Source organism: Saccoglossus kowalevskii, chromosome 22 (assembly GCF_978046115.1).
Source record: "Saccoglossus kowalevskii chromosome 22, keSacKowa6.1, whole genome shotgun sequence".
NCBI classification, from domain to species: Eukaryota; Metazoa; Hemichordata; class Enteropneusta; family Harrimaniidae; genus Saccoglossus; species Saccoglossus kowalevskii.
In genome coordinates this window covers 2,607,549-2,620,614 of record NC_140662.1, presented here as the reverse complement: position 1 = coordinate 2,620,614, position 13,066 = coordinate 2,607,549, and the positions used below count along the sequence as shown (strand labels likewise).

The window sequence follows — 13,066 nt, the reverse complement described above, 5'->3', positions numbered from 1 at the left end:
TTTGGTTAGCCCGAATGGACTGTGAACAAGAAAATAGTGAAATAGTAGAGTTGTTCCTAGAAATGTTTGATGAAATGATGTCCAGCTTTACAAACTCTGCTATTAAACAGTTCATCAAACCTGTTGCAGGCTGGATGCTTGATGAAGATGGTGCTCTTCATTGTAGTCTTGAAAAAAGATTTGTAAGACATAACTGTGATGAAAATGTTGTAAGTTGTCGTCTACATCTTATGCAGTGTGCTCTCCGACATGCCAACAGTGCTATACAACGATAACTATTTATTATACAGATATCAAATAAAAGAACAACGAAATGGTATGTGGTCAGCCTAGGAAGTTAACTTTTTGGCAAAAAGCAAAATGCTCCTAAGCACTAAGAAATTAGGAGCAAAATGCTCCTAAACCTAAAATTTTAGGAGCAAAATTGTTTCATGCGTAAATAACTACAATAATGACATACTGTAATGAGAGATACTGTTCTGTTACAAAAAGTCTTGATTTGTATCCTGGTCGGAGACTGCATGTACGATGTTATCAGGCCACATCAGTTTCACATTTGGTCGTCTGGCCCGCACTGATTCATGCATCCATATGTGAACAGAATTTGAAGGATCAAATTCAGCCATGCTAGGCCCTTCCAGGCTGATACGTATTAGATCACTGACACTTTCTGGATGCAGTCTATTACGCTGTTCATTCTTGATACGCCTTTGTGCAGAAAAGCCACGTTCACACTGGGCTGTGGTTACTGGCAGTGCGATCATTATCTGACACAGGTGGAGTACATTCTTATAATTATCACAATACGGCGTTTTTGTTAAGCACAGGGCCCATAGAGATGACTGCGTTTTATCACGAAACTGATTAAACACCAGAAGCTTTAGTTGCCTCCACTCAGCAGGTACATTTGATGCAATACACCCGTTTTTCTCTAAGATTGGACCAAACCATTGCAAAAGGAAAGCTAATTCTTCTTGCCCATATACCATAAGCCTGGTAACATCATCTGGCCATGCATCATGATTGAACAGCACAGACAAACAGTAGACAGCTTTAGCTGGCCCCTCTGCATTTGCTGTACCCAACAAGTTGTCAAATCGTGTTTTCAGAGCATGTACGGTTTCATCACATGTTTTAGAGAAGCAGTCATGTAACGTTACGTCTCGGATTCTGAGATAAATCTCTCAGCCAATCAGATTGTTTTAATTTTAGCCTATCACAGGCGAGATGTTATTGACCTATCGTACACATTCCCGCCAATTTATATTTGCGTTACGATTACTACTTTATAGAGTTGTGTTTTCTATCACGCTCGTTCAGAGAGTATATATACTCAGAATTTGTGTATTTCACCAGGGTTCATCTGTTGTTACTACTTACTATATCAGTCTATCTGGCAATAAACCATCACTGTGTTTTTTGTATACAACTGATCTGTCTGGTTCTGTTCCGGTATAGTCTTCCCGAATCCTACCCCGGGGAGTTAACTGCTACACACTACATTTACTCCCCAACATTTTTGGTGCCGAGACCAGGATCTACAAGCAAGATGCCGGAGTCAGAACAACCCGCCGGGCAAGGAGAAAACGCCAATGGTGATCAACAAGCTGCAGCGTTACAGAAACTAAAAAGATCGCGTCGAGGTCAACGCTCACAGATGACCAGACTATTCAACAAAGCCGATGCACTCACGGCCAAGTACGAAGAAGACAGCGCCGATAAACAGGCCACGCTCGACACGCTGGAAGGGCTTAATGATCAACTTACAAGTAAGTTCCATCTACTTGCCGACCTAGAAGTTAACATTTTGGATCTCACCTCAGACGAAGACTTTGATGCGGAAAACGAAACGTCCGGTGACTATCAAGCTGATATATATGAACGCAATCACAATATCGCCATGTTTGTGAGAAAGAACAGACTGAAGACGACGCCTGAGACAACAAACAGCAGTAACACTCAACCACATCCAACGCGGAAAACAGTCGCGCTACCAAAGATCGAATTACAAACCTTTTCCGGTAATGTTTTAGAATGGGCAAGTTTCTTTGATATCTTCAAGTCATCCATTCACTCTGACACTACCTTAGATAACATTCAAAAGTTTGTTTATTTACGAAGTATGTTGAAAGATGAAGCTGCAAGAACTGTCGGCGGTTTGACGCTGACGGATGCTAACTACTCACACGCGATCGAGCTACTAGAGGAAAGATACGGACAAAAGCATCTAATTATTGACACCCATATGACTGCGTTATGGAATCTAAGTAAACCCGTGGATGACGCGAACAGTTTGAGACACTTCTATGACTCACTCGAGAGTCACGTCCGAGGACTACAATCGTTAGGGAAGGATGAGCTTACCTATGGCGAACTTTTAGTTCCTATGATAAGAGAGAAACTACCTCCAAGCATACGCAAACAGATTGCCAGAGATCATGGTAGTTCAGCCTGGACCTTACCTGACCTACGCAAAGCAATTCTACGTGAAATAGACACACTGCAAGCCGGTAAGCCAATAGACGGTTTATTCACCATGAATGATACATTGCAGCCGGAATTAACCGCTGCGTTTCACACAACAGCACAGTCAACGAAAAAGAGACCGCAAACGTGTCCCTTTTGCAAGGGTACGCACTTCGCATCGAACTGTACGATAATTACTGATACACGTAAGAGACTGGACATTGTTAAGAAAGATCGACTTTGCTTCAATTGTTTCGGTAAGCACAGAGTTTCTGAGTGCAAATCGAAATACTCGTGTCGCGTCTGCAAGAAACGCCATCATACCGCTCTACACTACGACGCGAACAAGCCTGAACGGTCATCTACATCGTCAACTACTACTTCTGAAATCACCGTGACCCTGACCAAAGCTAACCCTTTGCTAAATAAGAAAACCGCCATCGGACCCGTGCTGTTGAAAACCGCGCTTGTGCCGATATCAGCCGGGAACGGAAATCCTATACGCGCTGTTGTTCTTTTCGATGAAGGGGCAAATATGACATTCACAACAGAGAAATTTGCCCGAGAGTTGTCCGCGAAAACGACACGCCGCGAGCACATCAAACTATCAACATTTGGCGACAAAACGTCCAATGTACGCGCCATGGCATTCACTGAGTTAACCGCACATGAATTGAATGGAAATACCTCGACGATCGACGCAATGATTATACCTGAAATATCTTCGGACTTGACTAATCACATTTCCCAGGAAATTCATAACATGAGCTATTTGAAGGGATTACATTTCGCTCATCCAGTTTCTGATGATGAGAAACTTCCTATTGATATATTAATAGGGGCTGATCAATATTGGAATTACGTTGGATCTCAAGTAATTTCTGGTATGGTCGGTCCAACCGCCGTATCCTCCAAATTTGGATATTTGCTCTCCGGGCCCTCTGGAACTACTAATACAGTGGATCCTAATGTACGTATGCTTCACATGATTTCTACTCCGGACAATTATGTTACCAAGAATACTATTGTAACGGAAAATGGCCGCGAAATTGTTGATAACGTGGATATTCAATATACTCGCCGAGGCGACGACGCAAAAGTCCAAAATGTGTGGGACTTGGAACTAATTGGAATTAAAGAAAGACCGGAAACTGACAAACGTATGAGCTACGAATCGTATAAAGACACGCATCTGAGGGTCGACCAAGGAAAATACGTCGCACGACTACCATGGAAAGAGGATCACCCACCACTGCCGACGAACTATAGTGTTACTGTGAACCGTACACGTAACATGATTCGCCGACTAACACCCGATGTAATCAAAAAGTATGATGACATCATCGCCGAGCAACGACGTCGTGATTTCATCGAAGAAGTTAACGAAGACGATACAAGAATCGGACACTATTTACCGCATAGAGCGATAAAGAAGGACTCGGCAACTACACCCATTAGAATTGTGTATGACTGCAGTTGTAGTCAGGGTGCTAGCTTTCCGAGCTTGAATGACTGTCTACAAACCGGCCCATCGTTGATAAATGACCTACCAGCCATTCTACTACGATTTCGCTCAAATAACATTGCATTAACGAGTGACATTGAAAAGGCCTTTCTGAATGTTAGATTGGAAGAAGACGAGAGGAAATTCACGAAATTTCTGTGGCTGTTAGACGCGTCTGACCCAGAAGGTAAATTCATAACATTACAATTTAAAACAGTATTGTTTGGCGCTGTTTGCTCGCCGTTTATCTTAAATGCGGTTATAAAAACGCATTTAGACGCCAACAACACACTTTCTACAGCCAAAACATTAAAGAACAATATTTATGTTGATAATGTGATCGATGGTGTTGATACTACGGAAAATGCCATAAAATACTATAAAGAAGCCAACAAGCTAATGACGACGAGCGGATTTAAACTCAGGGCGTGGTCTTCTAATTGTGAACAATTGAACGAACTTTCCAAACGCGACAACCTCAATGAGCCCGCCGAAACTGTGTCTGTTTTGGGAATGCGATGGTCGACAAAATCGGATAAGTTGACCTACCCCAAAGTTAATAATGTACCGCTATTAACTGATCTAATTACGAAACGCGACGTTGTCAGTTTCACTTCCGCGTTATACGACCCGATTGGTTACCTAACTCCAGTCCACGTTAAAGCCCGGTTATTCATACAGTTGTTATGGAAACTCGAACTAGGCTGGGACGAACCGCTTAACTCGGACCTATGTTCGACGTGGATGCATATTGCTGAGGATCTTAACGATGCAAGAAATATTCAGGTGAAACGTCAATATTTCCCTGAAGTCAATCCTGATGCCGAGTTCGAATTACACGCTTTCGCCGACGCCAGTCCCAAAGCATATGGTGCGGTGATCTACCTAAGATGTGCACAACAAACTTCCTTTGTGATGGCGAAAACCAGAATCGCGCCAATGACCGAAACTACGCTACCAAGATTGGAACTTATGGCAACATTAATTGCTACACGTCTCAGTAAATATGTCAAAGATGCGCTATCTGACACGTATAACATTACTAATTTCTATTTGTGGTCAGACAGCCAAATCACGCTTCACTGGTTAAATAGTGGCAAGAAACTGCCGATCTTCGTGAAAAATCGTGTGGATGAAATTTGTGAATTTCAGTCTACTAGGAAATATTGTCCCACCGAAGAAAATCCCGCTGACTTACTAACCAGAGGGATTACCTACGAAAACCTGGAAAATTCTGATTTGTGGTGGAAAGGCCCAAAATGGCTACCAACAACAAGCGATTGGCCGAGTTGTCCTGCCTTTGATGCAAATGTATTGCATTCTGCGATTGAGCCAAATGAAACTGATCTAATTAACCCACGCACGAGAGGTGGGGTCAATGAACTACCTGCCCACGATGTTGGAATTATCACTACTCCAGCACGGGAAAATACTATTGATAATCAATCGTGTGCTGTTACTAATCCTACTGATCGGGGAATTCATCGTATTATGGATATTTCCAGATATAACGATTTGGACAAATTATTACGTGTGACCAGCTATGTGCTACGTTTTATCAACCGGATTAAATCTAACGATATAAACACTGGAATGATAACCGCTGATGAACTGAACCGCGCTGAAAATATGTGGGTCAAACATATTCAACGTCAATACTACGGCGATACAATCCAATCCGTTAAATTTAATTTAACTCGATGTGCTCCCATCGTTCAACAACTGAATTTGTTCGTGGACGAAGATAATATACTCCGCTGTGGAAGTAGAATCCATAATGCTGCATTAGATTTTGTGACGAAATTTCCAGCATTAATACCCTCGCATCACAAACTAACGGACTTGATCATTTGGAAAGCACACTATCTGATGTGTCATGAAGGAGTTCAATCTACAGTGACGCATATACGACAGAAATATTGGATACCTAAAATACGGATTATTGTGCGTAACGTCATTCATAAGTGTGTGAAATGCAATAAAGTTACAGGGAAACCGTACGCAAACCCAGTTCAGGCACCGTTGCCGAGTTACCGAGTGAACATTGTCCCTGCTTTCACTATAACTGGTGTAGATTTCACGGGAAATCTATTTACGAAATCAGCTGATGGAACACGCGATAAAGCGTACGTTTGTTTATTTACTTGCGGGGTGACACGTGCGATTCACCTCGAACTTGTGCCTGATTTGTCAACAAAAACGTTCATGCACGCATTCAGAAGATTTGCTGCCAGACGTTCACTTCCAAGTCGCATGTTGTCTGATAATGCATCGACCTACATTTCCGCGGCTGATGAAATTCGCACTCTATTTGATACACCGGAAGTCCGAGACTTTCTCGCTGCACACCGAGTGCAATGGACTTTTATACCGAAACGTGCCCCGTGGTATGGAGGTTTTTGGGAGAGATTAATTGGGCTAACAAAAAATGCTATTAAGAAGACACTGGGTCGAGCGTTAATAACATTCGACGAACTCTCAACATTAGTAACAGAAATTGAAGCCGTTCTCAATGATCGACCCCTTACGTACGTGTCATCAAGTATTAATGACAACATAGCATTGACTCCGAATCACCTACTTCACGGGCGGACATTGACCTCATTGCCATATATCGAAGTCACTGACGACGAAATACGCGATCCTACTTATCAGTTCTCAGACCACCGTGAAATGAATAATCGTTATGTCCACTTGTCAAGATTACATGCTCAATTTTGGCGAAGATGGTCGACCGAATATTTGACTGCCCTTCGAGAGAGACACCCAACTACAGGAAGTAAAGGGAATACAATAAAAGTTGGAGATGTTGTGATAATCCACAGTGATGTGGATAAACGCCAGAAATGGCATCTTGGCACCGTAACTAAATTAGTTTACGGCAACGACCAACTTGTGAGATCCGCTGAGTTAAATACAGCTAACGGACCTACCAATCGGCCGATACATAAATTGTATCCGTTAGAAGTTGTTTCCAAGGAATTAACGTCGCCTGAAAGTAATAATCAATCAGATGTTAGATTACCTGCAGAGACAATACAAAATATTGGACTAACCGCTGACAAAGATGTCACCACCACCCAGATGACTGGTGACACTATTCCTAAGCGACCAACAAGGGATTCTGCCGTGGCAGCCCGAATAAGAATTGCTGATTTAATGTGACTTTCGAAATTTCAATTTCATTTTTATGTTTTTATTCGTAATATTCAACCAAATAAATATGGACAGTCGGCTGAAATGCCTTCCGTGGACACTTTATTTACTTGAATCTTTTATCCAATACCGTTATTATTGTTCGAGGTACATGATTTCATTGATAATGTAGTAGACATACATTTTCATATGTTTTTATTTTTGAGGCGCGGAGAATTTAGAGAAGCAGTCATGTAACGTTACGTCTCGGATTCTGAGATAAATCTCTCAGCCAATCAGATTGTTTTAATTTTAGCCTATCACAGGCGAGATGTTATTGACCTATCGTACACATTCCCGCCAATTTATATTTGCGTTACGATTACTACTTTATAGAGTTGTGTTTTCTATCACGCTCGTTCAGAGAGTATATATACTCAGAATTTGTGTATTTCACCAGGGTTCATCTGTTGTTACTACTTACTATATCAGTCTATCTGGCAATAAACCATCACTGTGTTTTTTGTATACAACTGATCTGTCTGGTTCTGTTCCGGTATAGTCTTCCCGAATCCTACCCCGGGGAGTTAACTGCTACACACTACATTTACTCCCCAACACATGTGTTATTTATGTCAGCTTGTAACTGTGTCATTATTTGAGTTGGGCGTCCTTTTAGTTTGATTTCTTGGAAAGTAACTTGCTCCAATTCGTCATCTGTACTGGCATCATCCTCATTTATTTGTTCAGTGTTCATTATTTCCTTGAACTTCTCCAGGGAACCATTTTCAACAGGCTGCATTTTCATTAACTCAACTGTCGCGATACACGATTTAACAGCTTGTATTGCCTGAGTGAGAATCACGTCATTTGTTTGTAGTGTGCGACTCAACGTTGCAATCTCCGAAAATAAATCTAACAAAAAATGGCAAAATGCAGCGAATTTCAGGGTGGTCATTGTACGTACAACTTTTGTAGCCCGACCTTTGATGTCCGCGTTCCGTGTTGTTGAAGCAAGATGTTCACTGTGGGCTAATACAGCGGCGTACTGACCTGCCGAAGTTGGATTGTTTTTATCGACTTGTTTCGTTGATAGAAAAATACGTAACGCTCGTTCCACGTGTGGCGCCCATCTTGTACCAGTAACTGACTTTGGAGTATAAACATTCACCCCTAATTCCATAGCAAGCGATCCAAGTTCCCTGTAACTCTTGGGTGAATAATGGTATGTTTTCCATATCATATTCAAGACATCGTGTACATTCCTCACCATAGCAACGTTTTTTTGAACGGCTAACATCGCAAGTTCCAGGCGGTGCGGCATGCAATGGATTGACACCAAATAGTTAGCCACGCCGTCACGAAGCAAAGTAGAGACACTTCTGTTTCTTCCCAGGTTTACTGCTGCCCCATCTGCGCAAAAACCAATTAATTTTGTGCTCCAACGTTCGTCAACATATTCACACAAAGCTTTGGTGGCACTCAGTACGCCATCTGCAAGTGCGTGTTCAACCACATTTTGCCCGAGCAGATTCACTGTCGCCTTCCCATTTTTGTCGACACGTCGTACGTACACGATTTCGCATTCCTTTGCAGCGTTATCGGTGTCACCATCGATAAGAATGGAAATGTAGTTGGCATTTTTAATACTGCTCGATAACTCCCTTCTCATTCCATCTGCGATATTCGCTATAATTTCAGCGCACTTGTGTGTATTATCGTATGTTGGGTTTATGTCAACTCCATTTTTACGGTGAAGTAGCAGTAACTTTGGAAACATCGAATACGGCATTTCATGTTTAGCAATCATATATGCTATGTTGAACTTAATTTTCAATTCAGCTACAGTTTTATCAACACTGTGGTCAGCTGATTTCCGGAATGCTTTGGCGAGTGAACTTGTTTCAACAGGTCCGGCAAAGAATTTATCACGTGCGTGAATGTGTCTTGATGAGGCGCTATGTTCGGTCAGACTTTCTTTTTTTTCGACCAGTTTACCACGTTCTGAGGCATAATCTGTCTTCTCTCGTGTCGATCGACACCATTTACACCATACTCGATATATGTTGCCAGCCTCGAGTTGTCGGCCGCCTTCACTTGTGTCAACGTCTAACCACTCGAATTGCTCGATCCATCTCACAATTTTTCCATCTTGTTTTGGCTTCCGAGATTTTGATCGCGTACTCGTGCCCAAAATTGAATCCCATGCAATCTTCCGTTTTGTGGCTAGATGCGAGGATGTAGGATCTGATGTCCCGGTGTTAGTTGTTGGAATTTCGTTCTGCTCAACCGGCCGAAAGAAATTAGTAATCTGCTTATTCGCCATGTCTTGTTCGAGCGGAGAAAGCGACAGTGTGACTTAGATTATCAATGTTTCCAACGCGACTTGAGACTGAAAAACGCAGTCACATTAGCCAATGAAAATTATTTTGTTGACAATCAAAGAGCCGCCGACAGTGTAAACCGCCGTTCATTTAAAAAAAACTGTATGCCCGTATTTTGACTAGAAACAAAAACTGCCAATCACATATTTACAATGTTACTATTTTTTTTATTTTGGCTTGTACGCTCTCAATTGCAACATGACACTTGCCATGCGCCTGAAACTAGACTTTCCGAGTACATCGTTAACTATTCAAAGATGCTCGGTATCTCGTCTAGTCTGACGCGTGCACGGCATGTTTCAGCTGCTTCAATTTTCACTCGCAAAATGCGAGTAGTTTCTGAAAACTGCAAGCTAAATGCGGATATTTAAAAGTTTTTACTCGCATAGACGTATTTTTTAGGCGCATTTGCGAGTAGGTACTCGCAACTTCCTAGGCTGGTGGTTTGTAATTCAGTCAACCTGCAAAGATGGTAAAATTTCTAAACACGAGTTTCAAACCAACTGTCCAGAACAGTATCAAACTTACGTCATCAAGTCATCTGTGGAGCGACTGAAAACAGCCACACATATTATGGATACAGAACACATGATGTGTGATGAATGGTGTTTCATGGATTTTAAGCACAACAGAGTAAAGTCAAAGAGACATAAACTCAAAAGTGTTAGTGTGAGTACTTACCATCCTTTGTTGAAAAGGGTCGTTTGGTTAGCCCGAATGGACTGTGAACAAGAAAATAGTGAAACAGTAGAGTTGTTCCTAGAAATGTTTGATGAAATGATGTCCAGCTTTACAAACTCTGCTATTAAACAGTTCATCAAACCTGTTGCAGGCTGGATGCTTGATGAAGATGGTGCTCTTCATTGTAGTCATGAAAAAAGATTTGTAAGACAATACTGTGATGAAAATGTTGTAAGTTGTCGTCTACATCTTATGCAGTGTGCTCTCCGACATGCCAACAGTGCTTTTATGAGACAGTTAAACAAAAACTATACAGTAACAAAATTCAAATCTCTTGTAAATGAACTTGTGTATTCTGTCACAGTGAATGAGTATATGACATACTACAGGGAAATAGAAACTTTCATCAAAGAGAGTGGAAATTCCGGATTACTTCGATGGTTACATTGGTGGGACAAAAGACGTCATCATGTCATGGAAGCGTACCGACATAAACCATTGTCATGCCCCAATACAAATCTAGCAGAGGCAAGTCATGCATCCATGACACTCAGTGGTGGTTCAGATATCACATTACCCGAGGCAGCTGTATATGATGTTGCTGATTCATTTAAATATGGGCAACAAATTATAAGCTATTGTGAAGGCACGGCCAAAAGTGGTAAAGGCCCATCCTATGCGGTAAAACAAAAAAGAAAAGAAAAAAGGAAGATAAAACGGTGAATGTGCTAATGAAGGAACTAGATACTCAGTATGATGGAAATGGTGGTCCACTTATGCCATCTACATCAACTTTTCAGTCGAATCCAGAAGCATCTCATCGAGCAGATAAGGGTAGAGATATTGATATAAGGCCAAAAGGAAGAACCAGAGTGAACATAAGTAATAGTTTAAATGCCTCTCTTCAAAAAGCCAAACTAATGTTCAACTATAAAATGACTGAGATTGAGGTAAATTCTCCAACACAGGCATCTCTGTGCATTGAAGGCAGTGATGAGAACATATATTTTATTACACTTGCTGAAATGCCGAGATGCAATTGTCCATTTGCTGATAGTCAAAATTCTATTCGACAAGGGGTTGTGGCCTGCAAGCATCGGCTCTTTGTTCTGTTACTTCTTGGGTATAGAGAAAAGGACAAGATTATGTTACAGTTTAGTTATAACCAAAAAGAAATAAGAGAAATTGTAACAAAATTAGAAAATTATAAGATCACGCAGACACCTGCACATGTAATGTTAGAAACTTCCAGCCCCGAACAGCTGAAACTATATACAGCAATTGACACAGATAGAGATACTTATGAAATTGTATTTTTACATGGATTAATTTCAAAGTGTTATGGATGCAATGACTCGTACAGTAATAAAGAGAAAACGGAGCCATACGACTTGATAATTAAGCACCCAGAAGTCAGGCCTTGCTATAACAGAGCTTCAAACAAGTGGTACATATCTAATGGGGAAAAAAAGCAAAATGCTTACTATCATCTGAGTTTACATTGTGTGCGAACAATTCAACCCAACTTTGAACCTTTACTTGTTGTAATGCCAATCACAGTTCAGTTTGCTTTAACAAATAAACACAAGCAAGTCCTGAAAAAGGCAGGATTTCCTCACTTGGCTGAAGATTAGTTAAAAGTACCATCTATTTAGATAATAGAGTAACACCGTAAATACTTTATTTTAGCTGGAATTGATTTTCGCTGAAAAAGCTTTTTGGGCGTTTTGTATTGAATTTATTTTCACGGAATTTTGATGAGCTGAATGTGAAATATAAGAAAAAAGTATATTCGCTGGATTTTATTTTCACAAAATGATCCCTTCGACTAAAATGGCGGAAATAAATTCCAAGCGCAAATAAAGTATTCTACAGTATGTAGTTTTTGATTTGCCCTTCGTTTATGGCATTTCCATAGTTAACAAATTGTTGTGATTTTGACTTTTTGTGTTTTTTAGCTCTGAAGGGGGTAGACTGATCTATTGCCATCCTGACTGATCAATATTTCTACATTTTCCTCAATAGCAATGTAACTTTGTGTTTGCGCCAAAGGTATCATATAAAAAAGCATGTGTGGCAGTGATAGAAGTACACTATATGCATGGGGAGTTTTCAACATTACCGACTACTTAATTCTGTTCCTACTTTCAATTTAATAACTTGTTATTTTGCGTTATTTAAATAAAGTGACTCTGGAAGTAAATGGTCTGCTTTCACTAACATGATTCATAAATATGAAATACGGTCATACCATAAAAAAACAAATTTGATTTATATATGCACATTTTGTATGTATAAACCTGTAACATTCAGAATGGTTTTTAAAAGACTGACCATTAACTATAAATTTGACATTTCTGTTTCACAAATGATGTTTGACAACATTCCTGTTTATAACATATTTGTGATGAAGCCAGATTGTGTTACGCTTCTTATTATATTGGTTTAGTCTTTACTACTCTGGGGGTTTGCTAGTAGTTATTTATCTATTCCATTCCATTCTTGATTTCCATTGGAAACCATAGAACTCCTTCGGGAAGAAAATGAATGGACTATCCTGGTTAAATATAGATAAATATAATTTCTGGCCATTTTATGCTGCCATTAAACATATAATTATTTATATCGGTGAAGTCTGGAAATTACTGATCAAACTAGAAAAATAAGAAAGTCGTAGAAAGGGCATTTCAGTCCAATAATCTCTATACTATTGAGTGAATTGTAGGTCGAAATGTCCCCCCCCCCACGTTTTACAGGTCTGTTTCACCTTTTTTTTGATTATTTTGGATTAGCCTGACATGTACTGAGGTGTGAATGGCGCCTCCTTCGGACTGCAACAAACGTTAAGCTGATCATCGTAGAGGGCGTAACTCGCGCGATATTTTTTAAGTCTGAA

General features: G+C 40.5%; 2 protein-coding genes across 2 annotated transcripts; one reads left to right on the top strand and one right to left on the bottom strand.

Moving 5' to 3' along the window:
- The first annotated feature begins 1,549 nt into the window (after nucleotides 1–1,549).
- On the top strand, nucleotides 1,550–7,135 carry LOC146728620 (uncharacterized). Its single transcript, XM_085496114.1, has one exon. The coding sequence runs from the start codon at nucleotides 1,550–1,552 to the stop codon at nucleotides 7,133–7,135; it is 5,586 nt and encodes a 1,861-aa protein (XP_085352240.1).
- Nucleotides 7,136–7,712: 577 nt separating this feature from the next.
- On the bottom strand, nucleotides 7,713–9,431 carry LOC102804553 (zinc finger protein 862-like). The gene has a single exon (XM_006817803.2). It carries the CDS (start codon nucleotides 9,429–9,431, stop codon nucleotides 7,713–7,715), a length of 1,719 nt encoding a protein of 572 aa, XP_006817866.2.
- Between the last annotated feature and the right edge of the window lie 3,635 nt (nucleotides 9,432–13,066).